Source organism: Gymnoscopelus braueri, assembly GCF_963280865.1.
Source record: "Gymnoscopelus braueri genome assembly, chromosome: 15".
NCBI classification, from domain to species: Eukaryota; Metazoa; Chordata; class Actinopteri; order Myctophiformes; family Myctophidae; genus Gymnoscopelus; species Gymnoscopelus braueri.
The window spans coordinates 16,785,207-16,802,249 of NC_137620.1; the positions used below are offsets into that span (position 1 = coordinate 16,785,207).

At 39.0% G+C, this 17,043-nt stretch overlaps 1 protein-coding gene across 1 annotated transcript in view; it reads left to right on the top strand.

Moving 5' to 3' along the window:
• Positions 1 to 17,043, top strand: part of LOC308101393 (uncharacterized protein) — a gene marked incomplete at its 3' end in the record, with an annotated part of 39,698 nt that overhangs the window by 21,531 nt on the left and 1,124 nt on the right. Inside the window, exons 2-3 of the mRNA XM_080450816.1 lie at positions 13,537 to 13,569; positions 13,801 to 14,036. Of these exons, the coding sequence (XP_080306942.1) occupies positions 13,537 to 13,569; positions 13,801 to 14,036 (269 nt within the window). The remainder of the gene's footprint in view (positions 1 to 13,536; positions 13,570 to 13,800; positions 14,037 to 17,043) is intronic.

Below are 17,043 nucleotides of genomic sequence, written 5' to 3' on the forward strand. Positions count from 1 at the left end.
ATGTGTATATCTAGTGAGCTAAACATAAATAAACTAACTGACATAAATGTTATACATTTATTTACAATCATTTGTACGGGTAACTAGCTTAAACACAAGTGTTCTTAACAGTAGTAGGGGGTACTAAGTGAAAAATCGTTACGCGGCGGATAAAAGCATGAAATTTGATACAGATGTCCCTTGGGTCATCCTAAAACATCCTAGAAGGGGTGCCCAAAAAAATCTTAAACAGGAAGTGAGTTATGGACAAAATCCAAAATGGCCACCTAAACTGTTGACCGTTGACTCAAAAGACACCAAAATAATCTCCAAAAAGCATAAAATGTGGCACACATGTCCTTTGGGTCATCCTAAGACATCCTAGAAGGGGAGCCCAAAAAAATCTGAAACAGGAAGTGAGTTATTGACCAAATTGAAAATGGCCGCCTAGTGTTGTCGATTGACTCAAAAGACAACTAAAGAATCTCCAAAAAGTATAAAATGTGTCACACATGTCCCTTGGGTCATCCTAAGACATCCTAGAAGGGGTGCCCAAAAAAGTCTTCAACAGGAAGTGAGTTATTGACTAAATTGAAAATGGCCGCCTACAGTGTTGGCGATTGACTCAAAAAGCCTATAGAATCTCCAAAAAGTATACAATTTGGCACATATGTCTCTTGGGTCATCCTAACACATCCTAGAAGGGGTGCCAAAAATAATCTGAAACAGGAAGTGAGTTATTGACTAAATTGAAAATGGTCGCCTACAGTGTTGAAAGATGATGCAAGATACCTACAGAATCTCATAAAAGCATGAAATGTGGTACAAATGTCCCTTGGGTGATCTGAACGCATCCTACAAGGGGTGCCCAAAAAGGTTTTAAACAGGAAGTGACCGCCTAAAAGCAGTTGACACAAAAGAACATAAGGGGACGTCATAAAAGTGTATAATTTGGTACGTACATTGAGTGCTTCTTAATATATCCTAGAAGGGGTTATTTATTTGTTTGCTTGTTTATTAAACTTTTTAGGAAGGGACCATGTTGAAGAAATTCTAAATGGCTGTTTAAACAGTTGACCATGGCAGTCTGCATATTATGCAGACTCAATACGACAGGTTATGCAGTGCATAACTTGCCGTATTTTGTAGTCTACCTTCTGTTTTCATTTCTACATCACTTATTTATTTTACTTTCTGCATAATTTTTTTATTGTACTCTTTGAATCTTCTTTATTTATCTAACTCTCTGCATATTCTCATTTATTTTACTCTGCATCTTATCTTACTCTGCATATTCTTATTTTACTCTCTGCATCTTATTTATTTTGCACTCTACATCTTCTTGCTTGTTTTACACTCTATCTTCTCATGTATTTTCTTCTTGATCATTACTGTTTTTTTGTGATTAGTGTTTAGTAACTACATGTATTCATGTGTGCCATTTCGCAATTACCAGCACATTGGCATAATGCTCTGCAAGGTAACCCAGCATCCCGGCATCTACACTTTCTCGAACAGAAGGGCTCAGCTTTGCAGCCACACTTGAGTTCTCTACAAACTTAAGCAGCCTCTGGCAAGAGTGTCCATAAAGGTGTCCACGAATCAGCGACTTTAATTTATTTGTCAGGAGATGGTAGAGATTGCATAGCTTTCAGGCTTCTGGACCAAATGCTAGATTGGCTGCTCGATTTGAATATTGTAGCAGTGCAGCCCGTGTGGGAGGAGTGTTTTCCATTGAGAGACTATTCAAACTTTTTTTGGCACCCCTTAGGATGCATTCAGATCACCCAAGGGACATTTGTACCAAATTTCATGCTTTTATGAGATTATTTTTTATGAGTGTCTTTTGCATCATCTGTCAAGACTGTACACAGCCATTTTCAATTTAGTCAATAACTCACTTCCTGTTTCAGATAATTTCAGGCACCCCTTCTAGGATGTCTTAGGATGACCCAAGGGACATGTATGCCATTATGAGATTCTTTAGTTGTCTTTTGAGTCAATCGACAACACTGTAGGCGGTCATTTTCAATTTTGTCAATGACTCACTTCCTGTTTAAGATTTTTTTGGGCACCCCTTCTGGGATGTCTTGGGATGACCCAAGGGACATGTATGCCAAATTGTATGCTTTTATGAGATTCTTCAGTTGTCTTTTGAGTCAATAGATAACACTGTAGGCGGCCATTTTCAATTTAGTCAATAACTCAGTTCCTGCTTAAGATTTCTTTGGGCACCCCTTCTAGGATGTCTTAGGATGACCAAAAAGACATGTGTGCCAAATTGTATGCTTTTATGAGATTCTTTAGTTGTCTTTTGAGTCAATCGACAACACTAGGCGGCCATTTTCAATTTAGTCAATAACTCACTTCCTGTTTCAGATTCCTTTGGGCACCCCTTCTAGGATGTCTTAGGATGACCCAAGGGACATATATGCCAAATTTTATGCTTTTTGGAGATTCTTTTGGTGTCTTTTGAGTCAACGGTCAACAGTTTAGGTGGCCATTTTGAATTATGTCCATAAGTCACTTCCTGTTTAAGATTTTTTTGGGCACCCCTTCTAGGATGTTTTAGGATGACCCAAGGGACATCTGTATCAAATTTCATGCTTTTATCCGCCGCGTAACGATTTGGCCATTTTTTGTGCTTAGTACCCCCTACTACAGAGAGTTTCCTTCACAGAGAAGCCTGCTGAATCTGATCCACTTGAGAACTGTTTGTATTCTGAAGTGAAGACTGGATCAGCCACAGGTACATTGTGTTACTCATAAATAATTCACAAACATTCAGACACATTTTGCACCAACTTTTCACTGAAAATGTGATAAATCATCAATTAATCCACGGGTTACTTGGGAGTTAACTTTAGGCCTATAGTTACTGGTGGTGAAGTTGTTTAGTTTACCAGTCATGTCAAGGGGAAACAATCTGTTGGACAGAATTTGATTCTCCTTTGAAAGAAAAATAGTGCATAGCATAGTGAAACTCAACCAGTGTATTCTTTTGTTCTTCTATTATCCCTGGTCAGGCCTTGATTCAGGCCAGATTTGTGTCAAGCAGTCACCCAAGATTGATTTTGACATCAAGATAACTACGATAGTTCCTTTGTGATTGTGTCAGAACTTAGTTAATACTGTATTTGAAATGAAGAATAACAAAATTATACTATCACAACAGATCTCAGGCAGTGTGTATAGGAATGGAAGTTGAGCCACTTCTGACAATGCAGTGAGTTGCTAAGGAGGCTTAAAGCCTTTACACACCGGGTGCATGGTGGATAAATGATCATATTTACATTCTGTGTGAATTACTCATAAGCACAAGCAACAGTTTAACATTTTTGCGTGAATTAATCACAAGAAAAACTGCCCTTTGTGTGTAAGGAACTTTAGATGTGTTGCTACAAAACCAGATTTTTGATACACCTCCAGGAAACATTGTCAATGTTTTCCCTTATTCTCTTATTAAGTTGTTGATCCTGTACAAAAATAATAAATAATTGCCTTTGTTGCATTATACAACGGAACAGCTCTAATTTTCTAACTGATTTCAAGGCAACTGACTCCATGCTAAAGTGGTCCCAGGCTCCAGCTGACTTTCAGGTCATTCCCAAAATGAGAGCCCAAAGGCAGATAGAAGTGCAGACAGTCTGTATGGTGGTTCTAAAAGGTCCATGTGGTGCATGGTGGTTTAACTAGGCTGACTGAGGACCCTCTGAGTCGGCCTGAATCTCACTGAATAGGCCCATTGGCTTTTTACTATTGAATTAATGACGGACTGAGATATAATATTGATACATCAGGGACCCTTAAGCTCCCCAAAAATGGGGTGACATAGGGTTAAAGGGATATTTCACTTTAAAAAAAACTCATTTTATCGTCTACTCAGGCCTTTGTTAGCCCCCCAGACAGTTTCTAAGTTGCTCGATTCAGTATTTAGATATTTGATATGCATTTTATCAGACACGCCCCCTTCCTATGCAAACCCATTGTAACTTCAAACTCCATTTTAACCTTGATAGATTCATCGAAAACACCCGTCCTTGGTTCTGGTGACTCACCCTGCCCTCCTAATACGTGAGGGGGCCGTGAATTTCTGATTATTTTTTTCTATTATTTTATTTAATTTTTTAATTGTATTTTATATTTTTCATTTTCCAAAAAAAATATTGAAAATAAATGAAAAAAGTAATTGAAAAAACACGGCCCCCTCGCGTATTAGGGGGACGGTATGAGTCACCAGAACCAAAGACGGGTGTTTTTGATGAATCTAACATGTTAAAAATGGAGTTTGAAGTTACAATGGGTTTGCATAGGAAGGGGGTGTGTCTGATAAAATGAATATCAAATATCTAAATACTGAATCGAGCAACTTAAAAACTGTATGGGGTGCTGCGGTGCTCACAAAGGCCTGAGTAGACGATAAAATGACCAAACGTTTTTTTGAAAGTGAAATATCCCTTTAAGTTGATTATTTACCTCTTTTTTCTTTAAGAAATTAGAAATAAACTTCGAAAACTTTATATATTGACTTTGAAAGAATCTGAACTGTATCCGGAATTCAACAGAATTATTCAGGTATAATAAACTAGAGATGATTAAACAGATCTTCCTAAAATACGGCTATGTTCTGACTTGTGTTCTGACTTGTGTTGTGTTGTGTTGTGTTGTGTTGTGTTGTGTTGTGTTGTGTTGTGTTGTGTTGTGTTGTGTAAGGAGCAGGAGACCCAGATGTTACTTACGCACAGGTTAATCAGCAATACAAAGGCAAAGCCAAGAAAAAGAAAGGTAGGTGAAATCTACCTACAACATGTCAATACATAATATTCTAGGATTTGTTCCTCAATAATGCATCTGTTCCAGTGAAACATAATAAGAAAACAAAACACAGCTAGTTCTGAAATGACAGACATGTAGGCCTACAGCCTTGTATGGTTTTAAAGGCTGAAGATAAATAATCATTCTGAGAATAAACATAGTGTCAAAATGCACTCCTTATTGTATGCTAATATTTTCGGTGCATAATTTTCCATTCCCTGAATCACCAGCTCCAGAGAAAACTGAAGACACCATTTACTCTGAGGTCAAACCAGGATCCACCCTTGGCTCGGTATGATTCTATAACAGGGCATCCAGCCATTAGAGGGTGCTGTTAGTTAAGCAGCGGAGGAGTTTTGAAGATGAAGACGGTGTTACCTTGTTGCTAACACTTTAGTGTGGAGGTTTATTATGAAGCACTAACATAACACTGTTGTAAACTGAAATGAATCAATATTGAGCAACCCAGCAGAAAAACAGTTGAGAACAGCCACAGAAACACACAAGTCATACTGTGCTGCACCTTTGTGCTGTGACTTCCACTTCAGTATTACCAGAATGTAAAATCTTATTCACTGACACTCAGTGCATCTGGGTTTGAGTTTTTTTTCTTTTTTTCTTTACATTGTATGCTGTTGTTTTGTTCCAGGATGGTGAATGAAGATGTCATTAAAACGTGGTGAAGAGAAGACACCATGGAAGAAGTCAAATCTATTCCCACCACAACACACTGCACTGGGACGTGTTGTGAGCTTGTAGATCTTCTATTTTCACCGAAATGGTAGCCCCCAAAATAGGGATGTTAGGGTTCAGAATCAGAGCCAGTGGTGGAAAGTAATTAAGTACATTTACTCAAGTACCGTACTTATGTACAATTTTGAGGTATTTTTTACTTTACTTGAGTATTTCCAATTTTAAATATTTTGTATCCATGTTATACATTTGAAACCTGTGAAATGGGACATTCTGCATAATAAGTGCTTTTACTTTTGGTACTTTAAGCATATTTTGATGTCATTACTTTTGTACTTTTACAAAGTAAATTTTGAATTCCGGACTTTTACTTTTAATACGGCGTATTTTAAATTGCAGTATTGATACTTTTACTTAAGTAAAAACAATGGAGTACCTTGAGGTGGCAAAGCTGTCCTGCTTGATGGAGACCTTAGAAATATAAATAGCAATATGTAATGTATTCTATTTGTAATACTCATGGTAAAAGATTACAAGTAGTAGTACGATTTATGGTTATTATTTCTTTATATCAGTATAGTATGGTATACTGTATAGTATTTATTGGTTATAATGTTCTTGGTTTCTTTATGACTTATATTTACATAATAGTGTTGTATGACAATTATTATTATTATTGGACATTGTATAGTTTGTTACTGGATACTATGATATTTGTTAGTAGCTTACTTTTTTTGCAGTATTTTGTTTTTCTCAAACCCATTCTTTGAGACATATACAGGTATTTGGCCGATTCTGCCATTGTCTTGGAGGTGAAAACAACACAAGTCATGAGTATTGCATTTGTGAGACAGATCATCATAACACAGTGATATCTTTTTTCTGTCATAGTGCAAACCTATGGTTAAGTATTGTGGTGCAGAGACCTGCAACAAACCACCATCTTGTGAAACATTAAGACAGGATATCAAAATAATAATTTTTCAAGCTTCCGAACCACAGAAACGAGCCAAATCCAATCAAGAAGCACATTTGTTTGTACCTCCAAACTCTCATGACATCGATTCCCTACCCCTGTTTGCACATCTAGGGTGTCACGTCACTGTAGTCAAAACAATGTGTTAAAAAAATAATAAACAATAGATGATGGGAACACTGATATGCCCATGCATGGCCCTGAGACAGGCAAGAGAGAGGCCTCTATACATAATACTGGGAGCATTGTGTCATTTTTGATTTTTAGCTAAAAAGCATTATTTTATACTGTGGCTATTCAAAAATAGCAGATAAACAAGTTCATAGCGCATCACTACGAGCTTGTAGATCTGCTATTTTTGAAAAATCATTAAAAAAAAACATTTAGGAAATCTTTGAATATATTAATTCTTTGTCCTGAAACAAAATGTTTTGAAATGGGGTCGGCGGCCACATACATATAATTTTGGGGGTCCTTGAAGTTTGAGCACTGATATAGCAACATCAGGTCTTAATGGGTTAACATATAGGTAGGTGGATTAATGTTAGACACACCAGGTATAGTTGCCACTTTATAGAGTAGCTAGATAGACAGGCCTTTGGTTTTGAACAATTAGTCAGTCAGGTGGACTGTCTTGTATTCTTGCTGTTTTTTTTTGTCTCACCTTTTTTTCTTTGCAACACTCATGTCATTTATTTTGTGTCTGCTTACCTTGTAAATATTGTAAATGTTCTTGCACAATACAACAAATATTTGCTCCTCAGTCCTTGGTTTGATCCCCTTGATTCCCATATCTCTGCTGTCCGGCCGGAACCAGCTAAATCCAAAATGGTAATTGTTCAGGAAATGAAAAACAAAATATCAATTTTTCTGAAAATGAAGAAAACCTTATATTTTTAAAACAAAGCAATACTGCCTCATCAAACTTGGTTTTGTGACTTTATATATTATCAGATACTTGCATGTGTCATTATATTATCACCACTTTACCCAAATCCAGCTCAAGTGGAGTTAGGAGTTTTGTCCATCATTGATAAGAACAGCTGGCAATGGATCTCAAAGCTCACAACACATCACAACGCATTGTGAGCTTGGAGATCAGCTATTTATGGTGAGCGCCATCCTCATATACTAAGTATAGATCAAGCTGAATTCTGTACTTAAACAACTTTTATTTTAACACGCATTGTAAACAACCATGGATCTAACTGTTACCACTGTTGTTCTTCTACAGTTGAATGCAACAAACAATTCTGCCTCAATACTCAATCATGTATTTAAAGGGATACTTCACTTTCGGGCCGGGGACACATTTAAAAAAAATATTAAAAATAAATGAAAAAAGTTATGGAAAATTCATGGCCCCCTCACACATTAGTAGGACACTCTAATGCGTGAGGGGGCCATGAATTTTCCATAACTTTTTTCATTTATTTTTTATATTTTTTTTAAATGTGTCCCCGGCCCTAAAGTGAAGTATCCCTTTAACAAAAGCAATCATGGCACATCAACAATAAACTAGACGCGTCGCAATTCAGGGCAATTGCAGAGTGTGGTTGCGCCGACGCTAGTCGCGGGTCGCTGCCGCCGGGACTCGAGGAATACGCTGGGAGGAATACCGTCGGAGGCTGTGCCAATTACATTGTCACGTAACTCCTGAGATGACTTGCGTTTCATTTTGAGAGGATTGATCCCCCCAAAATAAGGTTTTTGCATCAAACGGTTACATTTTGAGCATTTGTGGCGCCCCCTATGGATCAAAGTGGAAATGCTTTTGGGGATTTGTTGAATAAACCACCCTTGACATGTGATTCAAATTTGGGATTGACTGGACGTTTCGTTCGTGATTTGTGGCCTTTTTTGTAAAACGGGCCCCTCCCGCTAACTTTGGAAGCCATTTACGGACAAACGGTATGGACTATCAAAATTCTGTTTCGGTCCAGATTATTGCATGGGTCCAGAGATCATGTGTACCGATTTTTGTGAAATTTGGAGAAAATATGTGGGAGGAGGAGCTAAAAGTGTGTTTTGAAGAAAATTCTAAATGGCGGAAAATCTATCCAGACGCAAATGGGCGTGGCCTATATGGGGAGATGCGTCATGACCAAAGGAATCTAGGGAAAATAAATTTTGATTTTACGACCTACGGTTCAAGAGTTATAGGCCAAAACGTAAAGGGGGCTGTTATAGCGCCACCATGTGGCCGATTAGTGTAATTATTATTTCAATAATTTTGGACTAAATTATGAACCTCCCCTCCAAATCTGGTAACTCTAGCTCTTACGGTTTCTGAGAAAAAAATACTTGAATTTGAGTTTTTTCACTTTTTCATTGAAGCGGATGGGGAAATTTAATGCACTAATAAATCAATATCAATTAAACTATTTAACCAATCTCTTAGCAAAATACAAGCGCACGATTCCCGGTCAAGACGGTCATTGACTGTGGGACTGTGGGAGGAGAGACGGTCTAAACTAAAGTTTATATACAATAATAATAAAGTGTGAGGATTACTATAGTCTGGTTGCCCTGTTAGGGCAACCACACTAATAAATGGCATATAAATACAAAATACATTCATGAAAAATAGAATCTGTAGCCTATCAAATCTGTAGCCTACTGCACTAACAATAACAACCACAGTTGAATTTACCTATCATATACCTATCAACATTTTATTATCACACTGTTGTGTGTTGCGTGTGTGTGGTGGGTGTTTCTTTTAATGGTCCGATTCCTTAACGGTTCCCTTTAACGATTCCTATAGGGGGTTTCAAATGGACCCTTACAGGTCTGTAACTCTGAGAGTGTACAAATGGAACCAAATGGACCCTTACAGGTCCATTTGGTTCCATTTGTACACTCTCAGAGTTATAATGGTTGTTGAAATGGACAATCGGACCATTTATGTTCTCCCAAAAGCATTGAAAAATCTTCTCCCTGTCTGCCTCATACAGAGCAGAGCTTCTCTGAGAGCCTAAGAGGAGGGGGGAGTTGTTTGTTTTTGACGGACAGTTTGAGGGTCCAATGAAGTTAGGAGTTTTCGTCAGAGGCGCTTTTTAATACTTTTCATATGTTATTATTAAAAAAAAAATTACACAGATGTAGAGGGGGTTCAATAGCGTTGATTTATGAAGACATTTTTTTTTTTAATGGAGTTAGCTGGTCCCGGCTGGACACTGACGATATGCTCATCACCATTGTCATTTTCCTTAACTAATTTAAGTTATGCACTATTTTATCTAAGTTAATTACCTTATCATTGCACGTGCGTGCGCACACTCACACTCTTTTGGGGATTCACTGGCACATACTATGCTGTATGATTTTTTTCTTGCGTAACATTTCCATACATGGAGATTTTAAGACCACAAAGCGGCCTGAAAATCACCATGTCACAAACAAATGTAACATGCCCATATATGGAGACTATAAGTTGACTATTTTCATTGTCAATTTATAGTATGACAACAATGTCATTTTTGTGAAATAATCACAGACCCAACGTCCCTCCAGGCTATGGGATACATGTCTGCGAGGCCATGGAGTGGAAATAAGCAATCGGCTACCATACCATGCATGCAGAGAAACTCATGCCTGCATTAACAGACACACAAACATGCAAACTAAAATAGTATCGGATGTTCCTCTGTGATGGAGGCTGTTTGTGTGACTGTGGTTTGACACACAGGCTGTTGCCTTTGTGGTCAGTGAGGACTCTAACGTCAGCCTAGTCTTCAGTGTTTCATGTTGGTTATTATTGTCTCCGCCAGGCCGAAAGGCATGGCGAGAGAGTATGTTTTCGCCCTTGTCCGTCCGTCCGTCCGTCCGTCCGTGTGTCCGTCCGTGTGTCCTGTCTGTGTGTTACCACCAAATCTCAGGCACCGTTGGCCCGGTCGCTGCGAAACTGTGCACACCCACTCCCTGGATGCCAATTCAGAACCTCTGCCACAAATTTTTCACATAGGCCTGTCATAGCGCCACCAGGAGGCCGATTTGTGCAAAACCCATTTTTCCCCATTACTCCTACAGTTTATAACCAAACCTCATGCAAATCGGTACACAGTATCTCTATAGTCATGTGATCAACCCTGATCTGTCCGATTTCCCATATTCCATCCTCATTGGCTAAGGTTACCATCCAAAGTTTGCAGGATTGGTCCGTTTTGAACAAACTGCCTCAAACCATGAACGCAGCTTGCCATTTCCATAAAATTGCACACGCACATTCCCACTAGGCCGAGGAAGAAATGGCACTTAAAACTTTTCACATCAGCCTCATGGTGGCGCTATAACAGGCCGATTTGCATTTTTAACTATAACTGCACCGATCTGCGTGAAACTTTGCACGCACACTCCCTAGAGGCCAAGGAAAAACATCTGCACTGCATTTTTCACATCTGCTTTTTACAGCGCCACCAGGAGGCCGACTTATGTCAAATACATTTTTGGATATTAATCCTTCAGATTTTATCCAAACATCACACACATCGGTACACAGTATCTCTATAGTCATGTGATCAAGACGCATCTGTCCGATATTTCATATTCCATCCTGATTGGCTAAGGTTGACTTCCAAAGTTTGCAGGATTGGTCAGTTTTGAACAAAATGTCTGAAATCATGAACGTGGCGTGCGATTTCCGTGAAAATTTGCACGCACATTCCCAGTAGGCCGAGGAAGAAATGCCACCCTTTTCACATTGCCCTATTATAGCGCCACCAGGAGGCCACAATAACTTACCTGACCTGGCGGAGACCTGTGCTCCGAGGAGCACTTTTTCTAGTTCTGTCTGTTTTCACCATAATGCTGTTTAATGTGTTTAAAAAAGAAACTTGAATATTACAGAATGAGTCAAACGATACATTATCTCTCGGTGGTGAACACAGACGTTTGTTTTATAGCCCTGTAGGGTTATTATTCACTACAGTATGAGCATTTCACTACCAAGTCATAATACGAACCTAATTTCCTGCTGTGTATGTGCGTCTGTGAACAAAATAACTCAAGAATATGTGTATTTTCATAGAACTTGTCAAGAAGACAATAGGTTTGATGCATTGGATTCCTTATGGAAAATTAAGTGATGGAATACTTCACTGTCCAGGATATCACAACTGTGCTGTTAAATTAATTAATAAAGTTCACATTATGTCAGTCCGTGAACAAAACAACTGATGAATGATCATTAGGCTGCCCCAAAGAGACGATCAACTTTTGGGGATCAAGGGTTAAAGTGACAAGGTCAAAATATAGATCAGCCAGTTTGATTTTCATGACACTTTGGAATGATCAGTAGGCTGGCTTAATTGTGTGTTTGAAAGGTCAGAATCAAGGTAAAAATAACATAATCTGTCATATCTTGAGTCTCCTTTTTATTGTTCTTCATTCGTGAATGACCATGGAGTTGGCCTGTGTCTTGAAGATTTGTATGCAGTATAAGACACTTAATTCTACTTCTAAGCCATGCATAATAAGACTAAATCTACTTAGAACGCCTATGAATGAGTTTACATCTGTATTTCGGCCTCTCTTCCAAAAAAACAGGAAGGAAGAGCAGATCTGAATGTTGAAATATTGTATACTGACCTCATGGCATGAAGTGTACGATCTTTCTCACAACCTCTAACCCCCCCACCACACACACACACACACACACACACACACACACACACACACACACACACACACACACACACACACACACACACACACACACACACACACACACACACACACACACACACACACACACACACACACACACACACCCACCCACCCACCCACCCACCCACCCACACACACACACACACACACACACACACACACACACACACACACACACACACACACTCGCTCACAGCAGTGCTTCACAGTGATCAGGACGTAGAAGGTTCTTCAGAGCCGTTCATCACAGGAGGGAATGGGTCTCACCTTGTTGCCCTTTGTGCTCCTCTGTGAGTATATCACTATTATTACTAGTAGGTCTATTGAAGTAGTGTTTGAACCATTTCAATGAAGGAATATGTGCCTGTACTGTATACTGAACTATACAGTAGGCCTAGAGAGGCCGTATCTTGTGCTCAAGTATAGGCTACTCATATAGTATAAAACTAAACTTTATTTTACACATTGATGATTATAGCTATCAGCCAGCGACAAAAAAAAACATTTGTTGGATATCAGAATATAGCAAATAGTTTTGACATGCAACTAATGTTAAGGTGCAGCCTCAAATAATAAGATTGTTATTGTCACCATAATTTATGAAAGGTTTTCAACGTTCACAAATAAAGCAGAAAGCATTGGGTGCATTTTGATTAAAGGGCTGCAAGTCATATTTTTACGACGTGGCTCTACCAGAGGCTATAGCTGTCTATGACAGGGTGTGTCTGTCTGTCTGTCTGTCTGTGGCTTTGTTTTGGACATAATTATGAGGTTTCCACCCGACAGAGACGATATACAGTATGACTTTGACTGACAGTGACAACTGAAAAAGACACTATTCAACAAATATCCAGTAGAACTAAGACAAGTAATTTTATGCTTGGTTGTGTACAGGTGTCACGCTCTGAAAATAGCCGATCTGCAAGCTCACAAAGAGTCGCGCTGCCACTGTAGAAGATCTTTCAGATCTGCTATTTTCAGCATGATTTTATAAATCAGGCATTATGACTCCATCACGGCCCGCCAAAATAATTTTGTATTTAATCAATATTTAGTCAACTAAGACTAGACTAAAACTAAGATAGTTCAGATTACTAAATTATGACTTGAATTTTATTCAAAAGGCTAAGACTAAAACTAAATCACAATTTGGTGTAAAAATTAACACTGATGAGCAGATATACAATTAGTGCCATAACACTTATAGCCTACTGATTAATAACCCATTGTGCTGGCCAATTGAAACACTTTAAAGCCCTTTTTATGAGTTTAATTATTTGCGTAGTTACTGCACTTTGACTTTGTAGGGCAGTGTAGTTGTCTGTTGGTGTTGTGTTAATGAGGAATAATTGAAATGCTGATATTTATGCATAACTTTATATTTTCTCTCATCAAATATTTTTCAGTGAGTAGCTTCCTCTCCTGTGGACACAGTCAAGGTAAAGATTGATATCTATTCTCTTTATTCACTCAGTCAAGATCCTATTTAAACTATACTCACATTATCACATATACTTCATCCTCTCAATTATAACACATTACATATAGTCAGTTTACTAATATATGCATCTACTCAACTTGCTTATTACTCTGGTTTAGTGACAGATGAGGCTGTTTATAGCATTTGATTTTATTCTACTTGTGTGTTTATGTTTTATGTGTTTGTGTAGAAAGACCAGAAGCTGTTCTGAGCCTGGAGCCCAACTGGTCCCCGATATTTACTGGAGAGTCTGTTACATTCATATGTGACATGAGAGAAGGACAGAAGACTGACTGGGGTTACAGACTTGACAAAGATGGTCGTCCATTTGGCGAATACCAAGATCAGAATACATTTGAAATGAGAAAACCAGCAGGCTATAGTGGTGAATACCAGTGTGTTGGTTATCTCAAAAAGGATCCGAAGGTTAAAAAACAAAGTAATAAAGTCACTTTGATTGTATCAGGTAAGTTATATCATCATATTTTCTCATCACTGTCATTATGTTTTAAGATCATTCATAGCACTCAGACAGTGTACTGTATATCAGTGGTTCTCAAAGTGGGGTCCGGGAACCCCCACAGGTCCTTGGGGAGGTTCCAGGGGGTCCCCAGCTAAAGTAGTTAACATAGCATCTCAAGGATTTTAACAACGTTTTCCATTTATATGTTGGCTATTCAAAAATAGCATATCTACAAGCTTGTATATCTGCTATTTTTGATACATTTTTTTTTTTTTTTAAACATTCAATTCAATTCAATTTTATTAAAGTGTCAAATCACAACAAGTTGTCTCAAGACACTTTACATGTAGAGAAGAGACCCGACATCCCACCCTGAGCCACCCTAAACATAAATCTTCTCTTCTGGGGGTCCCTGGCACAAAACCTTTTCAGATGGGGGTCCGCAGCCAAATACATATCATTTTGGGGGTCCTTGGCTTGAAAAGGTTTGAAAACCACTGCTGTATATTAACCTTTTAATTATGGTTCTCTCCATATAAAGAGATGCTTATAAACGTATTATGAAGTTCCATATCCCAGTCACATAATTACAGGATAATCATTTCCAATACATCATTTATTTCTTCCACACATCAATTATAAGGCTATTTTGTAATTAGCTGGTGGTGACTGGTGAGAGATATTGCATTGACATTCACATAAAAACGTCCTAAATGCATTTGAAAATAATTTGAGATGAACCATAAAAATAAGCATGCCATCACATATGAATAATTTATATTTTCTATTAATTTGACCAATGTACCTTTCAGGACATTTCCTTAGTAGTTTCTGTTTCAATATCATTTCTATATCAAATAATAATATTTAAAACATTAATCACAGTTATCTTCCGCCATTAAAACATTATAGCGTAATTGGTCTTTTTTTCTTTCTTTCTTTTTCATGACTGCTGTGTACAGTAGGTAGTTAGAGACAAGATCCCATAGTTGGAGGGATGGTCAAGCTGTGATTGGTCATTTGGTCGTTATGAGGCATACTCATTAACAGTTATTTTCAGTATTAGTTATTATGAATCTGTAACTATTTCATCACTGTGAGTATTTGACATAAAACTGGAAAAAGTGCTCCTCGGAGCACAGGTCTCCGCCAGGTTAGGTAGGTTATTGTGGCCTCCTGCTGGCGCTATAATAGGCCAATGTGAAAAGGGTGCCATTTCTTCTTAGGCCTTGCACGGCAATCGGACCTTGCATTGATGATTTGAGGCATTTTGTTCCAAAAATGTGTGTTGCTAAATTAGACCTGCTGGTGGCGCTATAACTGGCCAATGTGAAAAGGGTGCCATTTCTTCCTCGGCCTAGTGGGAATGTGCGTGCAAAATTTCAAGGAAATCGCATGCTGTGTTCATGATTTGAGGCATTTTGTTTAAAACAAACCAATCCTGCAAGCTTTGGAAGGCAATCTTAACCAATCAGGATGGAATATGGAAAATCGGACAGATCCGTGTTGATCACATGACTATAGAGATACTGGCCCTCATTTATCAACGCGGTGCAGCCCAAATAATGGGCGTAGGGCGAGATCACCGCACCTTTCGGCATTTATCAATATATCCTGACGTGGGCTTCATCCTACCATACGCTGAGATCTCACGTCTGGTCGAGACCAGTTGTTGACGTTGGCTGCGCCCGTTTATTCCATTCTAGACCTGCGGAGCAGCATTGTCTGACTGTCTGACAGGCATCTGGACACATAATCCACTCCTAAATGTATATCTACACACTAATAATTAATCCCTGTGAAAATATAACATTTTATAAAGTAATTTAAACAAACTGCTTTAACAGTCATTCAGTTGCATTGGCTATTTTAAAATAGCAGATCTGCAAGCTCAAAAACGGGTCGCATCGCCACGCGTTGTGAGCTTGTAGATCTGCTATTTTCAAAATATACGAGCGCTTTTGCGTCGGGACTCGGGAGTCCCGCGGTCGGGACTGCCGACGATCTTTTCATGGACAGTGAGGTGTACAAACTTACAGTAGCTTGTCCTATGTTATGAAGTTATGTCATAGAGAGTTTTGAAGTCTACAACCTGGCTGGGTTAAGGATATAAACCCGACGCTCCAATCTCTTATTAACGGGACGGACCGAAACCACTGCCGTCTCACGGGGAATATCCTACATGACTGCTTGTGCACTGCTCGGTATGGGTTAATTAAATTAATATACAAACGTATTCCATTCATGGCGATGTGATTGGTATCATAATAAGTCATTCATGTAGGCTACAAGCCTACGTGACAAAGATTGTACCGCTACGGTACGGATTACAATACATGAAAAACACAGCTGGGCGGGCGTGTGTGTGTGTGTGTGTGTGTGTGTGTGTGTGTGTGTGTGTGTGTGAGAGAGAGAGAGAGAGAGAGAGAGGGGGGGGGGCGTGTGCGTGTGCGTGTGTGGCGAGGCAGGCGGGGGAAACTCTTTCTCATTGGCTTTTGATGTCTTTGGTCGTATTCTGGTCCTTCTTCATGTCGTAAAATCGGGGCGTTTTGAGAATATTTAAGGGCGTGTTATTTAAATGACGCTAGGTTCCAGCCGTGACATTTATCAAGCCTGGGACCAAATGTAGGCTCGGATCAGCTGTGTAGGATTCGTTGATAAATGTGACTTCGACGTTGGTGTACGGCCGAATATATGGAAAAATATAAGCCGGTTTATAAGCTGCGTTGATAAATGAGGGCCACTGTACTGGCCCTCATTTATCAACGTGGTGCAGCCCAAATAATGGGCGTAGAGCGAGATCACCGCACCTTTCGGCATTTATCAATATATCCTGACGTGGGCTTCATCCTACTAGCCTGGTAAACCCTCCCTCCGGAAATCTCATTTCTATTTGATTCCTGGAGTGAGTCTGGCCTTATCGCCCATTCTGCAATATTGGCTGTGCTGGAGTTGGGCGGGAGTAATACC